The following is a 16,252-nucleotide window of genomic DNA, read 5'->3' as shown; positions in this document are numbered from 1 at the left end:
GTCCATTGCCCTGCTGAGCACATGCAGCTTGTTCGAGATTTATTGAAAGCTGATCCCATAATTAACAAAGCAGAACAGAAAGCATGCTACTGTGGATGCACAGATGACTAATGCAGACTCTTTCCCTTTATTGTTCATGAAAAGATGCATTATGGAATACAGGAACAGCATAGCTGCCCATTTAGTTAGTGATTGTTTGTCCTTTTTTGTTTTTTTTTTCTGGAAGATGTTCATTACTAATGTGGCATTACTTTGTAATTGCTTCAAATGGAGTTAGGAGAGCATTACCTTTTTAATATCACTTGCTGCTGCAGTGAAAAGGTCCCAGATGTTAGAAAAGGGTGTCACGTTAGATAGAGTCTTCTTTTCTTGACAACGGTGCCCGAAGTCACCATCTATAAGGAAGCTTGGGTAAAAAGTGAACAGTTCACTGATGTCTTGGTTCTTCAGAGTGGTCTCCCTAGTTCCTGCTTTGATTGTTTAACAGGAAGCGAGCAGGGGCCTCTGATTAGCTGATTGCACAAACTTTGGGGATCGTGGTTGTAATGACTTGGTAGCTCTCAGAAGTTTTTAATTGTCCTTATTTAAACAGCAAAGTGCATGCTCAGATTGCTTCTCAATCTCTAATTACTTGCTTGAACACTACGTACTCTGTTCCAGAGGGTTTTGCTTCTCTTATACTTCCCAGAAGGGATGATAAATCTTGGGAAGATCTGCTTCTTTAGCCTTCCTTTAAATTGATAAATTCATTCAAGGTCGCAGGATTAAGCTCCAATAAGGATCACTTTTTTGGCCTTATTCTACAATAGATGTTTGTTTTAAGCTTTGAGTTTCAGAGGTGTGATCTGTGTTATTTAGCACCGTTAGCAGAGCATCATGATTCTTAAAATACAGCCTTTTCTCTTGAGACAAGGCATGAAGCCTTTACTTCCTGGAATGACCTTCATTAGTTTCTGTCATTCTTAGTGAGCTTAATATTTTAGTAAATCTTGATAATCAGTATGGGCATTGAGGGAAGAAAAATTGCTCAAAAGGATAGACAGGATTATGATATAATCTAACAAGCCAAAGTCACACCGGTGTTTACCGAAGCTAACTGTCTTCGTTATTTGTTCCTTTTGACTTTTAAGTATTCCTCAATTTTATACTAAGAAAACGTTTTTTGGAAGATAGTATTAGTCTTGCATTTTACAAGGAATAGAGAACAAGAAGAAAGAGACCAAGGGTTATCTTTTCATTGTATAAGGCCAGTATGATCAGTTACATTTATAGGCAGAAGCAATCTAGAGATTATAAAATTTGACAGTGTTTCACTCTCTCTGCACAATTGCTCAGTTACCCCCATGAAAAAAATTTGTAAATCTCAGAAGGAAAAACTGAGAGAAATAAAACTGTCATTAAAATCAATATGAAGCGACACTTCTAAATATCTTGCTTAGACCAAAACATCATAATTTTTAGTAGCTATTGACTGAGTAGTTTTATTTTGTTGTAGGTTTTTAAAGTGTTGTTCTTTCTGTAATTATTTTAAAAGGTATGTTTCTGTCTACAGACTAAAGGAAAGTTTTAAAAAGCTTGTGATTTCGTCTGTTTTATAATTTAAACTTAGTGTGAATAGATCAGCTTGAATATATTCTGGCCGAATTGTTTCTTTAGCGGAGAAGAGAAATTCATGCATTAACAATGATATGCTTGCAGGGCCCTAGACATTCAATCCCCAATGTGACCAATTCCGCATATTTTTGAGACAGTTGGCTGGAGACTGAAGTACATTATCAGTAGACATGAAACTGAGGTGTTTTTCTTTTTTGGTAAAACCAAGATATCTGACCAGATTTATACTAGAAGCCTTGCAAAACTAACACGTTCTTTGCTGTCATCTACTCAATAGATGTTTACACTATATATGAATAACAAATAAATGTAACAGAAACTTTTCTTGCCTAAAAATATGGATTTTTAGAAAGCTCTGATATATACATTTTTAAATTTGACTTTTAGAAAAAGAATAGCAAACTGAATTCAAGTGAGTGAAATGCAAACAGAAGATAAAGAAAAATGAGAGAATTTTCATTTGCTTCCAGTTGAGAATGTGGTAGTGCCAGTATGAAGGTGTGGAGGGAGAATGGTATGATGGTAATCTGGTATGCCCTAAATTACCCAAGAGATTTTCCTAATTTATATAAAGTGAAGATTACTTAACTCAGAGTTTAAGATGCTATTAAATTTGTGTTGAAATGTTTGCATTAAAATTTACAATAGTTTGTCATGTAGAGGTCAATGAAGTATTTACAGGTCAATCAAGTTAATGATTGTAATTTACTGAATTTAATTTGTACAAATAAAATGCCCAGAGCTTAAAATTGATTACTCCCTCTTCAGTGTTGCTTAGAACAGTGAGTAATGACATTAACAATAAAAGCAAAGAAATGTGATTAGATGCTATGGTTGTTAAAGAAATGAATGGGAAAAAAAGATAGTTATTACAAAAGTTTTATAAGTAAATGACATCTGTGGGTTTATTCTGCACCTGTGTGCATTTATTTTGACCTTTATATATTATATATAGTTGTCTGCAAGTTTGTCCTGATTCCTAGTTTACATTCAACTCTGTAACTGATTTAAATCCCTATTTAATGGTAACATTACAGTTCACAGAAACCCATAAAGTAGTTGTGGTTTAACCATTTTCGTGATTGGTTTAATGTCAATTTTATGTAAATGTCATAATATTGCTAATAATAGAAACTTAAAAAATTTTTAATTTAGGGGACATCAAACAAGAGCCAGGAATGTATCGGGAAGGCCCCACATACCAGCGGCGAGGATCATTGCAGCTCTGGCAGTTTTTGGTAGCTCTTCTGGACGACCCTTCCAATTCTCATTTCATTGCCTGGACTGGGCGAGGCATGGAGTTTAAACTGATTGAGCCTGAAGAGGTGGGTTTAGTAGATTTTCGTTAAGAAAATCAGATATAATATAAAGAAACGTATATTTGAGTAACATGCCAAAATGTATTTCTTTAATTCTAAAACTTTAGGGAAAACTTCTGAATTAGAAGGAGGATGGCAAAAAGGCATGTGTTCATTTAAAATAAAAATGAACGTGTTGCATGCTTGTTGAATGCTATCCTACAGAATTGATGTTGAAGGAAATCAACCAGAGCATCGTTATTCAAGAATGCGGGACTTGGGAACTCTCTAAAAGAGCATCTACGTTGGAGCAGGAGGGCAGGATGTTTTGTGGTCTTTGAGGGAGAGAGGAGAGATGTCTGCCAAAGTTCAACTAGTTTTGGGTATGGAGGAATTGTTCTTGAGAATTAACAGCTATTATTTGGACAATCTTGATTTTGTCAAGGGGGTTGGAGAGGAACATTTAGAGACTAAAGTCATGTGCAACAGGGAATGGGGGAGAAACAGCTGTGGGGGATAAAAGGATGCAAGGGCCACAGTGGAAAATTCTCACTCCTTAAGTATTTCTTAGGAGACAAGGGCCTGGTAGGAATGTTGTTTCCCTTTGATTGTTGGTGACATCTGTTTCAAGTCAGCTGGGCTGTGTACACTCCCTTGGAAGGTAGGGATAAAGTTTAAAATGTTGCTAAGAAATTAGCACAATGAGAGTACCCTGGATAAAGATAATATGGATAAATGGAACACACTTTCAGCTACCTTCAACTATCTCGGTGCCCCCTGGCCTTCATACACATACAAAAGGAGTATTTCCTGAAGAACTTCTCAGTTAAATTTTATTCTTCCCAGGACCAGCTTTAGGCTTAATGCTGCTGTTACTATTACAGCATAACCCATGAATAGTATTTTGGACCTCTATAGAAAGGTGATTTTCATATGAAATGTTTGTGTGTTATTAACGATGCTTTCTCTGCTTCTATTAAAATTGACTTTAGTTTATATCAGCCAAGAAAGCAATGGAAGATTTTTAGCTAAAATGCCTGTGACCGATCATATTGGCTGTAGGATCTAAACACCTCAGGAAGGTAAAAAAATTGAGTAAGATATCCAGCTATTTTTAAACTCAAGTGATTATTTGGTATAGATGGACATTTACAACCTAAGCTGATGGGGCTATACATCTTAAATTTTCTGCCCTATGAAACCATGTTTTCAATCATAATCGGATAACATGCCCTAATCTGATATCCAGAAGATAAGGGCACATTACTGATGAAGATTTAAGAGATTATCTGATTCAAATATGTGTTAAAAGAAGTACAAGGGGCCAGCCCTCTGGCAGAGTGATTAAGATCACATGCTCTGCTTCAGTGGCCCAGGCTTCACTGGTTAGGATCCTGGGCATGGACATGGCACCCCTCATCAAGCCATGCTGAGGTGGCATCCCACATAGCAGGACTAGAAGGACCTACAACTGGAATGTACAACTATGTACCGGGGGACTTTGGGGAGAAGAAGAAGAAAAGAGCTTGGCAACAGTTGTTAGCTCAGGGCCAATCTTAAAAAAAAAAAAAGAAGTACAAAATAAGAGGAGCTGGTTAGCACAGTTAAATCCACTCCAGGTTGTATCAATACGCTGGTTGTACTGGAGGGTTAGCTTTGCATCTCTTTTGCCCCACACCAAACACACACACACAGAGGGCTCAGTGTCAGAATTTGAAAGTATCCATTATCTAGTGTGGACTGAATGCTTGGGTGTTTGAGTTTTGTAGTGTGTCTAAAACTTAATTTGCCTGTCACAGGAAATGTTTATGTAGATATACTTAAATGATGTAAGTGAGAGAACCGCAAAAATGTGAAGTACTAACAAATTGAGACTAGAAACACGTAATGTAAAGTAATTTGAAAGCCCTTTAACATGTTGGGTATGTGTGCTCTTCACCTCATGAAAGATGTTAATAATCGCTGCAAGAGTTGGTTCATGCGAGAACTGAGTACATTCAACAAGAATTTATATCAAACAGTTATCTCCTGCCACCTGTGATTAAAATAAGCAGAAACAGAATTTTTTATTTTTGTCATACATTTGTTAAGATAGGGGAAATTACTGAATTATGTTAGTAATTATTGATCCATTCAGAAGAGTAAAAATTCTTACGCAAATGATTAAGTTCCTTATCTAGCAACTATTGACTTTGATGATCACGTTTGAATAAGTAGAATAGGAGACTTGACCAGATGACCATTAAGTTCTATCAGATTCTGAATTTCTTTGATTTTTTAAATGCAGAGAAGAAATATGATTACATCTGTTCCATACAACAAACCAACATTTAAACACCTTTTCTGTAGCAGACACATAAAGGAAAAAAGGGCTGGGTAATTCAGAATCAGTAGACCATTTCTAAAGAGTAACTAACTCAATGGCAATTGTGCAGTAAGCACTAAATGTCTCCTAAGGCCTTTGCTTGAAATGAAACGTCTCATTTCTGATTGCTGCATTGCTGACTGTTGCAATTGCTTCCATCAGGCAATGACTGTGCTGTTTATGTTTAAGTTTCTTCTTTGGAAAATGTTTGTGAAATTTCTTTAGCCTTGTGGCCCACCCTCAGCCTCTTCTTTCTACTACACTGAGCTCTTTGGGGACTGGGGATCTGTGTCAGCACAGCTCGTGAAAGGTGGCTCCGAAGCCATCCTTGTTGGAATTATTCCTGCATTCCATTTCTTTATATTTCATCTTGCAGTTTAGAATAATATTGAGTGAGACTTCACTCATGCTGATTATCTGTTCAGTGTGTTTGGATAACTTTAGCAAGCACATAATATTTAACATCTCTCTTTTAAGATATTTGAGATAACGAGATGTTATTGTTAGATTAATCTTAGATCCTAGGGAATTGCTCCAGGAAACAATTATTAGCACAGTAAAGCGTCTATAGGACTCAGAGTGAAGTCTTCTGATGGTATTCAAACTTGTTGAGCTGGAAGAGTTGCCAAGAAGTCTGAGAGCCAGGCCCTGATTGTGGTTTCCAGGTTTACTCTTGCATATTCAAGCATGATTTTTTTTAAAAATAAAGTGAACAATACTTCAACTATTACATTTTCCTGTTCCATTCATTTGACAGTGTGGGTGAATGCTGTAGTGCCATCATCTTCTCACTCTCCTCCCTAACAGCCGAAGTTTTCATCTGAAGGAGTGTTAGAAGGAAGTCACTGAAAGTATCTCCAACCTTGCAGCCACTCCGTGTTGAGAGTGATGCATTGGCTTTTAGTGGTGCTGAATGTGGTGGTGATTGGTGGGTGATATGTGAGGGCTGAATGGACTCTCTTAGTTGGTGGGTGGAAATTATTTATGTTATCTGTTCATTTTGCGTCAGTCTTTTTGTTGTTGTTGTGGTAAGAACATTTAACATGGGATCTACCTTCCTATCAAATTTTTAAGTGTAAAGACAGTGTTGTTAACTACAGGCATAGTGTTATACAGCAGATTGCTAGAACTTATTCATCTTGCATGACTTGTCTGCGTTTCACAGGCGTATTAGTATGTCCCATTTCCCTCAGCTTTGTGATGAATGTAACATTGAGACAGCTCGAAGAATAAATTTTACTGTTTCAAAATGTCTGCTAAGACCAGAATGCTGAGAACTAACTAGCATCATAAAAGTCAAACTCTGCTTAGAGTATTAAAAAAATCATCTTTCTCTCCCCAAAGTCTTCCACTGTGTTGTCTTAAAGTTTGTTGCACATATTTTACTTTCTAAGTTCATCCTGGTGAATTTCTAGAAAACAATTTCATTTGTAAATGAAAAAGTATTCAGAAATTGTTGTTTCATTTAAAGAGATATTAATAATTTATTTCACGGCCCCACCAGGTTTGCATGCTTCTCAGTTATCGTGTCTATTAAAGATTGACTGATAGCCCTTGTTAGGTTTTTAAAAGATGTTTTATTTAGAAGGGTATTACTTTCCTTTCTTATTGCCACCTTCCCATTTCACTGTTGCTCAAAACATTTACGTTAAAATGAAGTTTATCTTTGGAAAATTAAGATGTACCTGTCAGTGTGACTGTCTGCTTGAATGTATAGTCATGTCCCCGTTTTGTCACATCTCTCTGCTCTTAAAAAAGTATACTGATGCATGTGACTAAATTATGTTGTATCTTCATTCAGGGAATACAAATTAGCGAGAGAGAAAATAGCAAGGATCAGTATTTTTAAAAGAAAAAAACAAACCCTGGAGAAAAATTATTGCTAATAAAGAGGAGAGAGAATGATCTCTCTGAAAAGCATTCTATTTTAGTGCATGTGACATAGTAAAAATGTGGAATTTCATGGACACGAAGGAAAACACTAACCCTATTAGATAATACTCTCTTGGGGTTGGCTAGGTATGCATGCGAGCTGCAGTTTCTGCTCAGACTAATAAAAAGTGGAAATTAATGAGAACGTGACTTTAGCTGGGTAACAAAAGCAGCTGACACTATTCTGTATAATGCTTCAGCTAGCTCAGCTTGCTGGTGAGGTGGGGCAGACACATATATTGAGGAAGAAGGTTTCTTAAAGCTCTTGAAGAACTCTCTCTTTGCCAGATAAATTGCTCCTCCAACCACATTACAAAAAGCTCTGAGATTTTTCACTAAACAACAAAGTGGACATTCTGCTTTACAGATTTTTGAATGTGGTCTCATGTACACGGTGACCTTTTCCACTTCCTTCTTATTTTTAGCATCCAATTACTGTTCTCTAAATGAATGTTTAATTCCCCACTTTAGTATTGGCTACAATTTTATTCTGATGCTGCTTCAGGCAATAAAAATTATTTGCAGTTCAGATTATTAATTTGTACACTGTTTCCTCTGCTACGCACACTATACCACTTCTTCACTCTTTTATTTAGTATCAAGGAAAATATCTTTCTTTGGTTTAGCATAACCTCAAAAAATACCTTTACAAAGAGATCACTAAACTGCTCTTGCTCTATAGTTTTTATCTGAAAAACTACGAAGGAAAAATTGCCAACATATCTCAGAATGGGAAGCTTGCCTCATGTTGGTGAATTGCAGCCTGTTCATTCCCATTGTAAATACATTCCCTTATTTCCATTTAATTTTGTATCCAAAACAATAGTGACAAAGAGTTCTATTGTGATGTTTCAGAATGATCACTGCATGCCTGGTTTAAAAAGCAAACCAGGATGGAGGAAATTCAGATCATGATACCTTTTGCCTCTTTTTACTTACGTCTTTGATTTGGATGTGTTTTGGAGGGTTTGGAAGTAATTAATTAATTAACTAATTTTTAGGAAATATGTTGATAAGTTAATACTTACTACTATGGAATTCTGTTTTGGTGGCAGGTGGCCCGGCGTTGGGGCATTCAGAAAAACAGGCCAGCTATGAACTATGATAAACTTAGCCGTTCACTCCGCTATTATTATGAGAAAGGAATCATGCAAAAGGTGAGCAGCTAATACAGCATTAAAATTCATTGAAATATTGCACATTAATCTGCATGTCACACTTTAAAAGCCACATATCATTGCATTGCTGAAGCAAGGTTTTCACTCACTTTAACATATGCTTAGCTCTTGGTTTTAGTATTACATGCCTTTCTGTTTATAAATTCATGGGTATTATAGACAAATGTGTAATACTACCATATACAAAGAAGTGGACTTTCTGGAAGTCCCCACTTTGCTGTGTTTGGTAAAAAATGTTGTTTCAGTACTAATATTGCATGTGTATATCTCCAGAAGTCATTGATATTCTCCTACATTCTCCACAATTATATGATTTCAAAATACTTTTGCTTATAGATTCTGATTCTTGAAACATTCAGAACATTTCTTTTTTTTATTCTGAGAAACATTTTTTTCCTTGCCTGATTTCGTTGCCTGACAGCTTAACATCCTAAACAATTTATTAAAAATAAGTATTTGATTTTATTTTGTTGGTAGAATGAAGGTAAATATATTTTATTTCAAATGAGCTTCCCTTAATATTTGAAAGTAGCTTTTTAAAAAAAAGAGTTAGTTAAAACAAATGAATTACATTTAGCAGAAAATGTAAAAATTTTGAAGAAGGTAATGAATAAATGAATAAAGACAAAACATTTGTATGTTTGTTATTATTACATCCTCAGCCCTGCATGTGTCTTCAATCCAATTGTCTTGACTGTGAACTAAGTTTACGATTTATCCTTTGTGAACATTATGGTTTTATTATGCACCCTTTGTGCATTTAGGGGGACTTGAGCATAGTTATATATTGCAGATTGCTGCACATTTTTATGTCACTATGGTTAGGCCAAGAAAAAGCTACCAGTTGCTACATGAAAGTTACTAGAACAGAGGGGAACAGCATCCATGAGTTTCCCAGACCAAGGGAATCAACGCTCTGGAGTTTGCCATCTCAGAAGTTAGAACCACCAAGATCTTTAAAAGACAGGCTGAATTAGATTCTCAATTGCTTCCTATTTCCCTGAATCTCATCTTCAAAATGTATAATGGTTTATTACCTGCTCCTCCTGCCTTCTCTATCTCAACCCTGGAGTCATTTGTAATTCCTCCCTTTTTCTCATCTACTACTCCCATTTGCAGCCAAATCCTTTCAAATACATGCCGTTCTTTTCATTTTCCTCACCATCTGCCTAATTCCGGCACATCCAGTGGGCTGGCATAGCAGGTGCTCAGCTGTCCCCCGAGGCAGCATTGCACAGCAGTCAAAGAAAATGCAGTCATGATTTAGGTTTGCATGCTGGCTTCTCATTGGGTCACCTTTTCGAACAGATTCTTCTCCTACTAAATGGTGGTATTCTTACCTCCTAAAGTTGTTGGGGCTATTAAATAAAATAATGTGCTTGAGACACGCATTGTACCTGGCACAATAAAAATCTTCAACAAATGCATCTCATATCCCGAAGCCAGTGTAAGCCAAGGCATATTTGGCTTATGTGTCTTGACCATTAAGTCCCTTGTTAAAAGGAGCATTAACAGACTGCCAGAAAGTATTATAGGATCTCCAATCACACCTCAGTTTCTAGGCACAATGTTTGATAGGACATCTGCAATATGTCAGGCCTGGTCTTAAATATTTGCAAAGGTGTTCAAACTTAAGCTTCTTATTACTATTATCACCACTTCCGTGTTCTTCTTTATTTATCCAATTATTACATATTCTGTTTGTTTACCTCTTATTTTAATAAATCAGTAAGGCAAGATGCTATCAAATAATCAAATAATGGCATGGATGTTTAAATACAGATAAAAATGTCATTACTCCTTACATTTTCCCCTATTAGGCTGTAATTGCCAAAGGAAACTATTTGTAACTATTTATTTATCAGCTTCTACAGGACAGCAAAATGTTGTATGTGACAGACCTTTTGGGGTGCTGCTGTGTAATGTAAGAAAGGGCAGGTCATTTAATGGTGAAACATGTGAAAGTTGAAATCTACTTGTAACTAGCACAACAATCAAGGCCTTTTTACAGCCTTGCATGTTTGCTCTTCTTCCTCACACGTGTTGAGCAATTCGACCTGCTACTCTGACATACCTGTGACTCTCTGATTTCTTCACTCATATTGTTCTCTCTTTCTAAAATATCTTCTCTTCTCATCATTACATTTTAACATAGATATCATTCTAATGTTTAAGTAAATTCTAGTATAGTCATTCAGAAGAAAATTATGCAGTCCTTTCTTTAAAAACTATGATTTAGAATTAATATATTTCAACATGTAGGGGAAAAATGTTTATATGACCACACTTGTTCATAAACTTAAAACTATGTGTATACATGGTATATGTAAAAGAAAATTAAATGGAAAGATTAGAAAATAAAATAAAAATAATCAACTGGATCTAAACATGTGAAAGACACCTGATTATTTCAGGATTTGTGAAAGAAGTAAGAAATGATGGAGTAATGTTTATTATACCTCATAGCCAGTACATGTGTATACTTCTACTTTAAAGTTTAGAAATGCCTAGAAAATAGATACCAATATTTTAACAGTGGTTATTTCTGGAGGATATGATGATAGCTCATTTCTTTTGGCCTAATCTGTAATTTTTAGCTTTCCTCCAGTATTTCTGTATTACTTTTGAAATTTTAAAAGTTAACACATAATTTAAATATCTAGTCTTGCAAAGCATAGTTCAAAAGATACCGCCTTGTTTAATTCTGATTCATCTCTCTTGCAAAATTCATATTTTACCTATCTCAGCATTGCAGTTTGGGTATACTTAATGCACAGCATTTTCCGTATTGTAATTGTGTTACTGAGAATGGAAGACACTTTTCCCTTGGTTGGTTATCAGCCCTTGTTCTAAACTCTGTTGCATTTAACATAGCTCTATAAATATAGTAGTAGCCCTAAAAATGTTTATTCAGAAGAAAAATAGAGGGAAGCAGCAAGTCAAAGCAGAGTCCTTAAGAGATTTCATCATCTTGATTGCATATTATACAGTTTAATTCCTCACAATGATTTATCAAATCACTTCGAATTATAACCAATAGCAATAGGTTGGACAACAAAGGTCCAATAGCCTAAAGCAAATACTTTCTCTGCAGCCCCAAACAAAACAAGGCAGGTTATTAAAAGCTCTGAGGTATGCAGGTCATTTATTTTATTTTTGTCTCAAAATGCTTTGAACAAAGAAAAACTGGGATTTAGTATCTCAGGTATGTTTCTGATATTGCTTATTTTTATTTTTACGGTAATTTCGCCATTTCGCCTTTATGAACTTAATTTCCTTTTCGTAAAGAACTAAAATGAATAATTTATGCCAGGCTCTTCTGTTTGCTATGCATCGTACTAGAGACTTCCATCTGAATCTACCACAGGCTTCGAAGGAGCTGTTTCTGTCTCTATTTCACAAAGAAGGGGAACTAAGGGCCGTTTAAGAAACATGTCCAAGTTCACAAACACTAAGTATTTTGACTGTTTTCAAACTTAAAAATTTTCCGATTATATGGAGTCTCTAAATTGGTTCCTCTTACAGGGTAAAAATCTAGGGCAAAAAATGTTCTAAATTCTCTGAGTCCAGAACAGCAATATTCTTTGGTGCTTGCTCCTTTTCTCCCAAACATAACACAGATAGTTTATAAACTGTGAACTCACTGTCTCCCCACATCACAAAGCCACTAGCTGTGCCCTTTTGATACACAGGAACCTAGAGGTGTTGAGTAATTTCACCTTTTTGAAATTTCTAAGCTCTAGATACACACGGAGTTACTATCAAAGTTAACACAAAGAATTGTCTGCCCCCACACCCCCCTGCCTTGGGGGTTTTGAGAACCTCAGCATCGTCTGTTAGTGGTGGTGGGGGGGCACATATATTTGTTTCCTTCAGTTGTTTATAATTTCCTAGAGAAGCATTAGTCTTCAAAATTTAAGTTTGGGGACATGTCATTCCCTATAAATTATGCTACTTCTCGTTTATTTCAGGCAGCTGTCACATTTCATTTTCTCATTTCCTCCCTATGCATTGTGTATTTTAAATTCCTTTCACTTTTTTACACCTCTACTTCCATTTGACACTTTACACACATCCTTAACTTCTGTCTAATGCATCTTGCCTTCATTTTTTAAAGTGATGTACCCAGGATAATCCTGTCCTCTTGATCCATCCTTCATTTAAATAAGGCTATGCGTCTTATTTTTTTTTTACATGAGAATACACACTGCAAAAGAAAAAAAAAGAATAAGTTCACCCTGTGAATCAGTCAATCACTAGTGTAGCCTTATTAGGAACACGACGCATTTTCCTTTTAAGGTTTGGAAGTTTCGTTTTTCTACAGTTTCAGAAAAGTAAAGGTCCAGTTTATTTTGTGAGTATTACCTCATAAAACAGAGGGAAAAAATTTGAGTGTGAGATGCCTAATGAAATCATTGCTATTTTCCTCCAAATAATATGCATATTAAAGCAAGCAAGCTGCTAAGCTTTTTAACTATATCTGGAATAAATGTAATTATTATTCAAGGTCAACATTTTGCATTTCCCTCGATTAGCCATAGTTTATTTCACAAAGGACTTTTTCTTTTCTTTTATGTATACCTGCTACTACTCGGTTATTTTTTTTTCTGTTATCCATCCTTTCTGGTGTATTAAACCATGGTTTTGTTCTTTCTTTTCCCTGGGGATGGTGAAGATGATTTTTTTTCAATTGAGGAATAATTGACGTATAGCATTATGTTAGTTTCAAGTGTACAACATAATGATTTGATATTTGTCTATATTGCAAAGTGATCACCACAATATGTCTGGTTAACATCCAGAGCTATACATAAGGATGAGTTTTTCTCTTCCATGTTTTCATCAGGTGGCTGGAGAGAGATATGTCTACAAATTTGTGTGCGATCCAGAAGCACTCTTCTCCATGGCCTTTCCAGATAATCAGCGTCCACTGCTGAAGACAGACATGGAGCGTCACATCAACGAAGAGGACACGGTGCCTCTGTCTCACTTTGACGAGAGCATGGCCTACATGCCAGAAGGGGGCTGCTGCAACCCCCACCCCTACAATGAAGGCTATGTGTATTAACGCAAGTGACAGTCAAGCAGGGCCTCCTCGCGCTTTTCCTCTTTTTGCAAGATGCAGAGAATCTCTGAATTCTCTTCAATCTTTGTTTGATTTTTGTTGTTTGTATTTTATTTTTAAATAATAATACGCAAAAGGGGGCTTTTCCTGTTGCATTATTCTATGGTCTGCCATGGACTGTGCACTTTATTTGAGGGTGGGTGGGAGTAATCTAAACATCTATTCTGTGTAACAGGAAGATAATGGGTGAATGGGTGGGGGGAGTCGGGGATTACTTTTTACTTAGGCTTGGGATGGGGTCCTACAGGTTTTAATTATGATGAAGCTATATCATGTTGATTTGATTTCATAACAACATAAGAAAATGTTTCTTTTCTCTGGGTATCTACGGTACAGTTAATTCACATTGTGTAAATATCCACTTGGAGACTATTGCCTTGGGCATTTTCCCCTATCATTTCTGAGTCTCTGCAAGGTGTACAAAAAAAATCTACTGTAAATGGCAGTTTAATTGTTAGAAATGACTGTTTTTGCACCTCTTGTAAAAAGGTATTTAGAGATTGCATTTGCTGTTTCTTGTTTTGTTTTGCTTTATATATGACTCACAGAGGATGACCATAAAATGGGTAATTCTCTCTGAAGTTGAATAATCACCATGACTGTAAATGAGGGGCACAATTTTGGACTCTGGCTCCAAACTGAGTCACAGGCCAGTAGCGTTACATGTATCTGGTGCCACCTTGCTGTTTAGATACAAATCATACTGTCATTTAAATATTTTGAAGCCCATTTCAGTTTTTAAATAATGATATGTCATGGTTCTTTGAGATCTTCATTTAAATGTTAAATCTGGGATCACAATGAAGCAAAAAATATCTGTCTCCTTTTACTTCCTTCAGTACACAAAAACATTATTTAATCAATAAGAATTAACTGTACTAAATCACATATTATGCTGTCCTAGATGCAGCAAGCACTCCTTAAGAAAAATATCCAATACACTAAATAGGTACTATAGTAATTTTTAGACATGGTACCCATTGATATGCATTTAAACCTTTTACTGCTGTGTTATGTTGATAACATATATAAATATTAGATAATGCTAATGCTTCTGCTGCTGTCTTTTCTGTAATACTCTCTTTCATGCTGAATTTACTATGACCATTTATAAGCAATGCAGTTAACTACAGATAGCATTTCAGGACAAAATAGATGACTCGAACCATTTATTGCTTAAAAAATAGCTTACGCCATGCTATGCTATAAGCAGCTTTTATGCACATTTGACAAATGAAGAGTAAGCTTCAGCTTGCTAAGGGAAACTGTGGAAACTTTTGTAACTTTTGGTGAAATGGAAAATTATTTACAAACTGTCAAAGAATATGAGGAAGTTGCTGTATGACATAGTGCTGGCACTGATATTATCTATCACGTTGTTTTGGACACTCGTGTAAATGTGATTGGATTGTTTGAAAGAAAACTTAAAGATTTAAAGTTTCAAAGGTTTTTGTTTGTTTTTGTTTTGCATTTGGAGAAAATATTGGAAGCAAGCTGTGTTGTTCCATTCACCTTGAAAAGACCATAAGTAAATGGTGTTGCAGTAACTCTGAATAGCTTGCTAAACGATTCAAACAAGAAATACGAATTTTGTTCAGTCCATCAATATCCCAGAGGAACAACGATTATTTAGGAGTGTATAGAAAATTGGTAAAAAAAATCCTAAACACAAAGCCAAAATCAACCTATGAAGGCGTTTCATGACAAGCACAGGAAAGATTGTTGAAAAATGATTTTCTGGCAACCCATTTTCCAACACAACACCGATCACAGTTCATGTTGCTAAATTGAACAGTTATTGGGAAACCCACATACCATAATCGATACTATTCACATTTAATCCTACAAAAAAAGGATTCTAACTTCAACATATGTGTGTAACCTGTGATTGCAATGATTGTTCTACATACGCATTATATATCATTAGGCCCATTATGGGCTATATGCCTTAAAAGTCCGAACTTTTTTTTCCCCACTATGCTCATGAGGCCGTTTACAGCACTTAGAGTAAAAACAGATTTTAAAATATTCAGCTAAAGTTTTATTGGGAAGAGAATTGACATATTTGGAGAAATTGAAAGTGGGTCTTGAAAATATGATCTAAATGAAAATTGTATTAAGGATTTTTTCCTTTTTTTTACTTCTGTTTTTATTTTTCTCCTTTTTCTTTTTGCTTTTTAAAATCCTAGTTCTAGTTTGCCAGAACCAGTGAGGAAGAATTGGGCTGTGAGTTATCATAATGGATCAGAGGAAGAGCTGGTGTTAATTATATATATTTAAGGACAAACCATGTATTTTGCTGTTTAAGGTAGTGACTCACTGAAGTAAGTAAGTAATTGGCCAACATTAAAGATATTTCCAATATAGAAGGGTTCAAAACATCGCTTTATAAACTCTTTTGGGAAATGTATCTGGTTTTTTTTTTTCAAAGTTCTGTTTTTATTATACTTTTGTTTGGTTGTGTTTTTGTTTTCAGATAGATTAATAAATCTGGCAGCTGATTTCTGCAAGATTCTTGTGTTTTGAATTTCTAATTGAATTGGCTACTCAAACATAGAAATCAATTAATAACATTTTCCTTCAACTTGGTAAAAGAAACTAAAAGAAATATCTTCCCTATTGTTTGCTGCCTCTTGATGATGACATGCTAATATCCAACAGACTAATTACAACAAAGAATGTTACATTCCAAATAACTAATGAAAAATGATTTTTCTTAAGTTATGCTTATTAAAAAAAT

The 16,252-nt window shown here is 35.4% G+C and overlaps 1 protein-coding gene across 6 annotated transcripts in view; it reads left to right on the top strand.

Annotated features, from left to right (window-relative positions):
- Positions 1 to 16,024, top strand: part of ETV1 (ETS variant transcription factor 1) — a 90,452-nt gene extending 74,428 nt beyond the window's left edge. For all 6 annotated transcript variants that reach the window (XM_046670750.1, XM_046670749.1, XM_046670748.1 and 3 more), the window contains 3 exons: positions 2,770 to 2,939; positions 8,265 to 8,366; positions 13,234 to 16,024. In XM_046670750.1, the coding sequence (XP_046526706.1) occupies positions 2,770 to 2,939; positions 8,265 to 8,366; positions 13,234 to 13,455 (494 nt within the window). In that variant the 3' untranslated portion in view covers positions 13,456 to 16,024. The remainder of the gene's footprint in view (positions 1 to 2,769; positions 2,940 to 8,264; positions 8,367 to 13,233) is intronic.
- The last annotated feature ends 228 nt before the right edge of the window (positions 16,025 to 16,252 follow it).

The sequence above is a fragment of the Equus quagga genome, chromosome 8, assembly GCF_021613505.1.
Source record: "Equus quagga isolate Etosha38 chromosome 8, UCLA_HA_Equagga_1.0, whole genome shotgun sequence".
NCBI classification, from domain to species: domain Eukaryota; kingdom Metazoa; phylum Chordata; class Mammalia; order Perissodactyla; family Equidae; genus Equus; species Equus quagga.
This window is presented reverse-complemented; position numbering and strand designations above follow the sequence as displayed.